Source organism: Oncorhynchus tshawytscha, linkage group LG23 (genome assembly GCF_018296145.1).
Source record: "Oncorhynchus tshawytscha isolate Ot180627B linkage group LG23, Otsh_v2.0, whole genome shotgun sequence".
Taxonomy (NCBI): domain Eukaryota; kingdom Metazoa; phylum Chordata; class Actinopteri; order Salmoniformes; family Salmonidae; genus Oncorhynchus; species Oncorhynchus tshawytscha.
This window is the reverse complement of record NC_056451.1, coordinates 13737905-13748158: the sequence shown is the minus strand read 5'-3', so window position 1 is coordinate 13748158 and position 10254 is coordinate 13737905. Positions and strand designations below refer to the sequence as shown.

At 40.6% G+C, this 10254-nt stretch overlaps 1 protein-coding gene across 1 annotated transcript; it reads right to left on the bottom strand.

Moving 5' to 3' along the window:
- Positions 1-5116: 5116 nt before the first annotated feature.
- Positions 5117-7392, bottom strand: LOC112222891 (CD83 antigen). The gene is made up of 5 exons (XM_024385747.2): positions 7259-7392; positions 7028-7164; positions 6641-6878; positions 6390-6490; positions 5117-6253 (listed from the first exon to the last, which is right to left on the bottom strand). The coding sequence occupies exons 1-5, from the start codon at positions 7386-7388 to the stop codon at positions 6101-6103; spliced, it is 759 nt and encodes a 252-aa protein (XP_024241515.1). The 5' UTR covers positions 7389-7392; the 3' UTR covers positions 5117-6100.
- Positions 7393-10254: the final 2862 nt, after the last annotated feature.

The following is a 10254-nucleotide window of genomic DNA, read 5'->3' as shown; positions in this document are numbered from 1 at the left end:
CCCCATGACACTGTAGGCCTATATTACAGTCTCATTATATAGTTATCCTAACACTCTGTTTTATTAACTTTGAATACATTTGCTGGAGCAAGGAAATACATATTATTTATACACAGCAAGTCACCTGACAATATTGGGCAACTCTCCCTTTTTATTTACCTGTCATTCTGTCATGTCTCTGATATGAGCTGAATGCAAGAAAGGAATCCCTAGGTCTTTGCTTATTTTCTTTAGAGCTGCATAACCAAGTCCAAGTTCATGGGCTAGAAGAACCATCCTCATATCAAATGCCCCTCTACCCTGGAGCACTCCTGTAGCCTGGAGGAAGTGTAAACACTCCTAAATGCATCACGATCAACTTCACCGTATGCACATTATATCATGACATAATTACAGAATCACTGGTTGGTGGGGTCTATGGTGATTTTCAGTCCAGTGTTTAGACACTTAGTGCAAATTAAATAATGTACAAGTTAGTTTATTTGTGACATAAAAATAAAAGCCACTGTTGGCTGGCTGCTGTCTGGTTGATCGCTGCTAGTACAACTACTAGTCGAATAAGTCATGGGAGAGATGACGAATTTTGGCAAAGATATTTATTTATAGACTAATACACTTGAAACAAATAGCCAAACCGAAAACTGCAGACATTACTAGTGCCTCTCCCACGATCAAACCGACATAAACAATCAAATGAAATGCAGCCTAACGTGATCAGAAATCTCAACTAGCAAGCAAGTCGCAGCAATGAAGAATTGAGTGCGAGCGCGTTCACGCGATTGGGGGATTCTGGCAGGGGGGAGCTTTTCGGCACACCTGTTACCTCCTTTTCCTGTACTGCCACTGCCTCGATCGGCGGATCAGGCTATTTTTTTCTTTCATTCACTACTTTTCTCGCATTGGCTAACTGATATCGCCTATTTGTATTCACATACTGTAGGTATATTCTTCGAGATTTTCTCATTTTGTCACTACTTACGTGGATTCTTCGCGGGAGATATTTTCAAACAAGGAAGTGCTGTGGGGCACGTTTTAACCAATCAGGTTGCCGGAAAGGGCCTTTAAATGCCGGTAACCAATCGGATGTCAGGAAATTACTAATCTTTCAGCACGAAGCACTACGTCTACAAATGATATAGCCATGTATGGACTAGCTAACGATAAGCTTTTGAACGTTGTATGATTCAACATGGAAAGTTTTAAAAATAGCGGTTGAAGTTCTTCATGAAACATGCTATCAAGAACGACATTTATGGTAGTTGACGGAGTTGGGATAAAATGGTACAAATAAAGTATGTATATATTTGTACATGTTGGAAGTTACAGTTGCAAAATATCCAAAAATCTGAAAATGTACAGATGAAAGCAAAATCACAATTTTTTCCTGTGTTGTCGGCCTTGAGTAAAAATACTTTAAAGAAAGTATTGTGCTTTTTACTCCATACATTTTCCCTATAGTTCTCACCACTGTGTGCCGAAGTGAGTAAGACATTTAAACGTGTTAACCCTCGCAAGGCTGCAGGCCCAGACGGCATCCCCAGCCGCGCCCTCAGAGCATGCGCAGACCAGCTGGCCGGTGTGTTTACGGACATATTCAATCAATCCCTATACCAGTCTGCTGTTCCCACATGCTTCAAGAGGGCCACCATTGTTCCTGTTCCCAAGAAAGCTAAGGTAACTGAGCTAAACGACTACCGCCCCGTAGCACTCACATCCGTCATCATGAAGTGCTTTGAGAGACTAGTCAAGGACCATATCACCTCCACCCTACCTGACACCCTAGACCCACTCCAATTTGCTTACCGCCCAAATAGGTCCACAGACGATGCAATCTCAACCACACTGCACACTGCCCTAACCCATCTGGACAAGAGGAATACCTATGTGAGAATGCTGTTCATCGACTACAGCTCAGCATTCAACACCATAGTACCCTCCAAGCTCGTCATCAAGCTCGAGACCCTGGGTCTCGACCCCGCCCTGTGCAACTGGGTACTGGACTTCCTGACGGGCCGCCCCCAGGTGGTGAGGGTAGGCAACAACATCTCCTCCCCGCTGATCCTCAACACTGGGGCCCCACAAGGGTGCGTTCTGAGCCCTCTCCTGTACTCCCTGTTCACCCACGACTGCGTGGCCACGCACGCCTCCAACTCAATCATCAAGTTTGCGGACGACACAACAGTGGTAGGCTTGATTACCAACAACGACGAGACGGCCTACAGGGAGGAGGTGAGGGCCCTCGGAGTGTGGTGTCAGGAAAATAACCTCACACTCAACGTCAACAAAACTAAGGAGATGATTGTGGACTTCAGGAAACAGCAGAGGGAACACCCCCATCCACATCGATGGAACAGTAGTGGAGAGGGTAGCAAGTTTTAAGTTCCTCGGCATACACATCACAGACAAACTGAATTGGTCCACTCACACAGACAGCATCGTGAGGAAGGCGCAGCAGCGCCTCTTCAACCTCAGGAGGCTGAAGAAATTCGGCTTGTCACCAAAAGCACTCACAAACTTCTACAGATGCACAATCGAGAGCATCCTGGCGGGCTGTATCACTGCCTGGTATGGCAACTGCACCGCCCTCAACCGTAAGGCTCTCCAGAGGGTAGTGAGGTCTGCACAACGCATCACCGGGGGCAAACTACCTGCCCTCCAGGACACCTACACCACCAGATGCTACAGGAAGGCCATAAAGATCATCAAGGACATCAACCACCCGAGCCACTGCCTGTTCACCCCGCTATCATCCAGAAGGCGAGGTCAGTACAGGTGCATCAAAGCTGGGACCGAGAGACTGAAAAACAGCTTCTATCTCAAGGCCATCAGACTGTTAAACAGCCACCACTAACATTGAGTGGCTACTGCCAACACACTGTCAATGACACTGACTCTACTCCAGCCACTTTAATAATGGGAATTGATGGGAAATGATGTAAATATATCACTAGCCACTTTAAACAATGCTACCTTATATAATGTTACTTACCCTACATTATTCATCTCATATGCATACGTAGATACTGTACTCTATATCATCGACTGCATCCTTATGTAATACATGTATCACTAGCCACTTTAACTATGCCACTTGGTTTACATACTCATCTCATATGTATATACTGTACTCGATATCATCTACTGTATCTTGCCTATGCTGCTCTGTACCATCACTCATTCATATATCCTTATGTACATATTCTTTATCCCCTTACACTGTGTATAAGACAGTAGTTTTTTGGAATTGTTAGTTAGATTACTTGTTCGTTATTACTGCATTGTCGGAACCAGAAGCACAAGCATTTCGCTACACTCGTATTAACATCTGCTAACCATGTGTATGTGACAAATACAATTTGATTTGATTTGATTTGACATTTTCCCCGATCACAAAGTACTCGTTACATTTTGAATGCTTAGCAGGACAGGAAAATTATGAAATTCACGCACTTATCAAGAGAACACGTGGTCATCCCTAGTACCTATGGTCTGGCAAACTCACTAAACACAAATGTATCTTTTGTAAATAATGTCTGAGTGTTGGAGTGTGCCTCTGGCTATCCGTGAATTTTAAAAACAAGAAAATGGTACCGTCTGCTTTGCTCAATATAAGGAATTTGAAATGATTTATACTTCTACTTTTGATACATAAGTATATTTTAGCAATTACATTTACTTTTGATACTTAAGTATATTTAAAACCAAATACTTTTAGAATTTTTCTAAAGTAGTATTTTACTGGGTGACTTTCACTTCTACTTGAGTAATTTTCTGTCAGGAGAATTTTCAATCCAAATGATAATAACTGATAATCAATAGCTCTGGCCAATCCCTGAGATCTGTAAAAACCACGGGTTTAATAATAATTAGTCAAAGACTCAGCTTTGGCAAAAAGATAGTACAGTTTATTCAGAGAACATTCTAAAGTCCATTATACAAAGACATCCATTTTATTATTGGGCACATACTTCCACACAAACTGTAGGTATCCTACGCACATACTTCCACACAAACAGTAGGTGAGTTTTATCCTTCTCTATAGTTCTCACCACTGTGTATCACTGCCCAGCCAACAGTTCCATTCCCCCGAGATTAGGGAAACCTTGAGAAGTACTCCCTATGCTATCATAGGTCCCTCAGAGGCCTAGCCAGGTCGGTCCAAACACAGTTTAACTGTTCTCATTTTTTTTCCCTTCGGCACACACATACAAGTTCAAACCCTAAACTACGCCTTGCTCCGACAGCCTGTGTTTTTCCACTATACAGATACATTGTTTAACCTAATTCTGACTAAAACTACGCATATCATCATATTATAATTTTATGATTCTAATCAATTTCATACAGTTAGAAGGTTTCAGAGTGGAATTATTTTATCAATATCTTTCAACATATACATTATTTTATCATTTTCTATTATGGTATCTATACTTTTACTCAAGTATGACAATTGGGTACTTTTTCCACCACTGGTTTAGATCGAATGTAACCTGGCTTCCATTTGATGCTGTGTGATGTTATTACTTTGTAACGTGTTTGGGGTAATGTGATTGTCGATCACAATGACAGAGACTTCACAGAATTGTTGTCACTCAAAAGATTAGTGATATGTATGTATTTAACAATAACAGCTATCCAAAAAAACACTTTGTGTTAACCCTTGAGGATAATTGTTATCATCCCTTTTAAAATGTGCACATTACAACATTGACAGATGATGGAAGTTACTAATATCAAGGTACAGTATATGTACCATGTGTAACTTTGTGTTGTTGTGTCGAACTGCTTTGCTTTATCTTGGCCAGGTCGCAATTGCAAATGAGAACTTGTTCTCAACTAGCCTACCTGGTTAAATAAAGGTGAAATAAAATAAATCAAAAACTAGTGTAAAATATTACAGAATGTGTTGTGTGAAATAGGTAGAGATTTATTTGCCAGACATTTAGCACCTCAAACAGTATACTAAGCAGAAAAATAGTTATGTATCTAGTTTGTAAGCCTCTGTAAAATGGTAGGGTAAATAATTTATCTTAATAACATTAACTATTCTGAGTAACAATCAACTTATCTAAGAGAAACATCACTACTGTGGTGACTAAAAAAGTGAGGACTCGTCTTAAGAAAAAGTTAAAGAACATTTATCTAAGAACCGTAGCACATGTACATCAGAAACAGTACGTTACAAAATGATTTACGACTTCATTATTTTCAATGTATCCACACAATTGCTGATCATGTTCAAAAAACAAATATTCACCAAAGCCCACTTTCATAATGCTTGGAGGAAAATAATATTTTTGGGTTCTGCATACAAGATTAATAAAATACTGTTTTGGCCTCACAAAATAACAAAAACTTGTCAATAATGCCTGAACATTAGAGTTCATTGAGAGATTTGCTTGGCTCATATGGAATGCCGTATTGGTTGGTTTCATCTCTCTGTGCAGAGTCCAGCGTGTCCCACCAAATCCTTCTAACACGGGAGCCCCATAAAACAGTGCTCAGATCAATTCCATTTCATTACCAGTCAATACAGGAATTTAATTAGGCATGAAATGCCATGTAGTACACATTGGTAATTTTCCAGTTCAACATCAATGTCAACTTCAATTGACTGAAATGCAAATGGAATTAACCCCAACATTGCCATGGAGCGACCCTGCAGAATGACCCCTTATCATGAATTATTCCTTCTCCCTTTCCTGAAGTTCCTTGATGGGGTTAGATCTTGGGACTTAGATCATGGGGTCCCCTCACAAGGCCCTGCTCTTTGCGCATCACAGACACGTGGATTCTGCAGACAGGCACTCGTTGCTGGAGAACTGCTGCTCTAGCCTGGCTGTACTGCTGTTTGGCTGCCTGAGTGAAAGGGTGTAGGTTACTGTTTCTGCTTAATTTCTTTAAAAAGCCTAAACATCTTAGTTCTACAAGACCGGCCAGAGGGTTGTCTGCCTCCATCTGCTCTAAAGATGAATTATTCTCCTGGAAAGTAGACATAACTCTTAGGCTCGTTGCTCAGCTTCAAACGTGCCCTAGTCTTTCTCTGCATTTCCTCTTTATGTTCAAGTATACAATGAGCCCAAACTAGCAGAACAGGCTCTCACACACAGACATGTTTTATGGAACCCTGTCTCGACCAGTTTGGCCCCAGAGTGTAAATCAACATGAAATCTTTCTTCTCAAGGGGTGCATCTAGAAGTGGTTCTTGTGGATACTTCTTACTCCTTTGCAATAACATATTCCTTAGGATGACCTATGGTAAAGATGAGGATTATTAAGTAAATAAGGAAAATTAAATACATGGAAACCATCACCATAAAATGTTTGTTTCTTTAATCTGTTTAAAAAACAAATAAGTCAGAGGAACAGCTGGCAGTGTTGTAACTCACATAGCTGATGGTGAATATCAGCAATGCCGCCACAATCCCCACAATGGAAAGAACTAGAATGGTATCCCTTTCTTCTGATTGGTCTGTGGACTCAAGGCAACCTGCAAAACAAGTATCCACAAATCCTTGAGCATCACTGGAAATGTTTTAAAAGATTAACTCTCTCTCTGTCCAATTTAAAACATTCACATACATTATACAGTAGGTCTACATCCCAAAACAAGCACACAATGAGAATAGAACACACTCACCTGTCACTCTGAGGTGAACCTGCCCCTCCTGGTTCTGCTCTCCTACAGGTGCTGCCAGGAGACACTTGTACCTCCCGCTATCAACAGCCGTTACATTGCGCAGGAAGATATCAAAAGAATCATCAGCCAAAGGTTCCACTTCACGCTCCAGACCGGCGTACCATTGGGTGGTGCTTTTAGGTGATGATAGCCTCTTTATCAATAGACCGGACTCTTTATTAGAGGGCTCCTCACCCAGCTGGGAGAAGAGGGTTTGAGGTTACTATATGCCCTTAACAGCTGGTCTGGGACCAGTGCTGTATGTTTTTGGCATATATTACACTTGTACAGAATTTGGTCAGATGGTTCATAACACAGTTTGTGCTATCACAATAATTGAAAGCTTACCTTGTACCACCTCACCGCCCGGTATTGGACCCCAGGCTTACATATTGCTTTACATTTCAGAATTGAATCCTCTCCACAAACTGACTTCACTTCATGGGTAGGCCTATCCTGTGTGAGCTCACATTGGACGGAGGCAGCTATAGAAAAACACAAAATAAATAATAATTTCAAGTGAGCCTGCCCAGCTGGACTAATATCAAACTCGTTTAAAAAAAATAAATGACAACATACCTAGAATCCAGACGAGTTGAAAAAACATATTTGTAGAACTACAGCAATGAAGATGATGATCGAGAACAGAAGAGTGGCAGTTTATATAAAGCCAAATGAAAGTGAAACTATAAGGCTGGGGATTTCCCATACCGAGTGCCGCCTTGAGTTCCGTTCGTTTAGTGGGTGTGGCCTGGATGTGACCGTTTGAAATCGCAAAACTCGTAGCACCATACAATCTCCCTCTGGTTCACCATAATCATGCCGTTCTTTCGTACTCAACGGATCCCCGACATTTCGCTAAATTGAAGGTGCTAGGTCACAGTACGTGTGTGCATATCATTTGGAATAAGCGGCGAGCCTCTCAGTTGCGCGTGTACTCTCTTCACAGGCTCGACTGCAATTGGTTATATTGACCATCATGCTGATACGTCGCGGCACTCTCCTGATGTGTTTGGGTAGGCTATGATTCTCATACATTGTTCAATTTAAGCAAACGTAAAATGTACACCGAGTGTAACAAACATTATGAACACCTGCTCTTTCCATGACAGACAGACCAGAAAGCTATGATTCCACTTGTTAAATCCTCTTCAATCAGTGTAGATGAAGGGGAGGTGACTGTTCAAATACGTTTTTTAAGCCTTGAGACAATTGAGGCTTGAATTGTGTATGTGTGCCTTTTTAGAGGGTTAATGGCCAAGACTAAGTGCCTCTGAACGGCGTATGGTAGTAGGTGCAAGGTGCACCGGTTTTTGTCAAGAACGGCAACGCTGCTGAGTTTTTCACGCTCAACAATTTCACACTCAAAGGACATCCAGACATTTTGACAACTGTGGGAAGCATTTGAGTCAGCATGGGCCAGCTTCCCTGTGTAACGCTTTTATTATGTGTCTGCCTGCTGGCGTTAAGCGGGTTTATCTGTAGTGTAGAAGAGAAGGCGTTAAAATTTGATTAGAAAAAATACACAAAGCCTACATATAAAGATATAACTTATTTTTGCAAACTGAAAGATAAATTCACGGTTGGCCATTGCCTGAAAATCCCCTAAACTCCCCTGGTTGATTGAGCATCATAAAATATTATAGGGAATCCCCAAGCCAGAGCCAGGAATCCCCTGATTCCGCAGCCATTCAACTTGGCATTCACCAGCCTTTCAAGTTTAATAATGTAAAAATACAATCGTTACTCACGAAATATGGAGTTTCGATTAGCAACTATTGTCATTTAGGCCTACAGAAGGCTGCAGACACGGCCGGTATGTAAACATCCAAAAACACAAGCAACAGAAAAAATGCCCATTCGGCACCTCCATAACAAGGTATAAACATCCGAAAAATACATGAGGTGCCGAAGAGGAATTTTTTTCGGTTGCATCGAACTTTTTATTTAGACCTTTTTTGGAAGTACAAAAAAATGTCTTATTTCAAATTTGTTTAATTACAAGATGTCAACAGACATGGTTGGTATGTGTCTTGTCAAGCAGTGCAAAGTGGGTGTCATGTCCCCATTTTGGATATGTTTGGTTACATTTAGAGATATTCACTGATACAAATTATACAAATATCAGTTTAAGCAAAAACATTTACATAGGGTTATAAACTATTAACCACTTCCTCTCCGTGTGATGCGTTTTAAAAAAATGGCAACGTTAAATGGAGATAGGCCTAGTTATTGAAATTTGGAGTATGGTTCCGGAATGGCATTTCACAGTGGCCATTCCCCTACTGGGGTACAGACTAGTTTTCCTTTATTTGATTTAGAACATTTTCTTCCTTTATTTATTTTTTTACTCTGCATTGTTGCTTAAGGGCTTGTAAGCATTTCACTGTAAGGTCTACCTTGGGGTTACAGCAGTTGTATTCAGCAGATGTGACAAATGAAACGTGATTTGATATTTCACAGCGGTTTAGATGTTAAAAATATTTTCTACACAATGGCTGCTTGTTTTGTCACATTAACAAAAATTAGGTGAACTATTAGAATTTTAGCAACCAGGAAATGGTGGAGCGATTTCTGCATATTGCATCTTTAAATTAAACACCATGACTATTTTCTCATTAACTATGAATGTTGTTTGAAATGTCCAATACAACATATGTTGGTGATATCGTTATCAACCAACTGCATAACCCTTCAAAAAAACTAAAATGTTCATGTGCAGGGTATGCAATTAGCATTCCAAGACTCATTAAATGGCGACTGTACTACCTGAATTGGCCTCATTTTAAAGATGGCTCATTATGAAATGCTAGCTGCCATGACTAAAGCCATACAAGAGTAGTCTTTGAGGTGTGGTTTGATGTGGGTATACCCTGGTAGGTACTGTTTGTCCTTCCGAAGGCGCCGTAGCATCAACACAGCGACTTCCTCAAAATAGTCACTTCCTTAAAACGGTCAGAATTAATCTAAGATAAATCAAGAAATCTGTAATTAATTTAGATGCTTTTGCAGAGGTCTTAGTCACACAATTTTGAATCTAGCTAAGCTGTTTTTTGCAGTATTTTTCAAGTAAAAAATGTTGCATGAAAAACTAGTCTGCGCATACAGTCTATTGGGTAGGGAAAGTCTGGCTGCATGCAGGACTGATGCTCAGGACTGATTTTGAGAACAATAAAATGTATACAATTTCATAATCTGCAAACTGTCAAACTATCATCAATAAAGCATAAGCTACACACTTATCAGTGCCCAAAATCACTTGCTAGCTAAGTTACAACTCTGTGTTTGTCAATTAAGCTAGCAAGTAGTAGCTAGCAGGCACACATTAAGCTTATCAAGTCACTAGCTAGTGGTGACGTATGTGCTTCGGTGCTGTTTTATTTACACATTTCTCACTGTTATCTGTCTGGCAGTGTTTCATAGGAAATCATGTTACAAAACAGGTCTCGGGGGGACACAAGATGCTCGCAAATGGGTTTTGGAATATTGACAAGTTGCACTTGGGATACAAGTGCGCTCTGAACGTGTCAATTCTAACTTTGCCCAATAAAGTGGCAGACTCAAGTGATTGATAC

Bases quoted from the DNA above. Each gene is read 5' to 3' on its own strand.
- LOC112222891 (XM_024385747.2), bottom strand. From the start codon at position 7,388: ATGGGAAATCCCCAGCCTTATAGTTTCACTTTCATTTGGCTTTATATA. The intron at 6,491-6,640 runs GTGAGTGTGTTC...CTTGTTTTGCAG, and splicing joins GGTTCACCTCAGAGTGACAG to GTTGCCTTGAGTCCACAGAC. The intron at 6,254-6,389 runs GTGAGTTACAAC...TCTTTACCATAG, and splicing joins TGATATTCACCATCAGCTAT to GTCATCCTAAGGAATATGTT.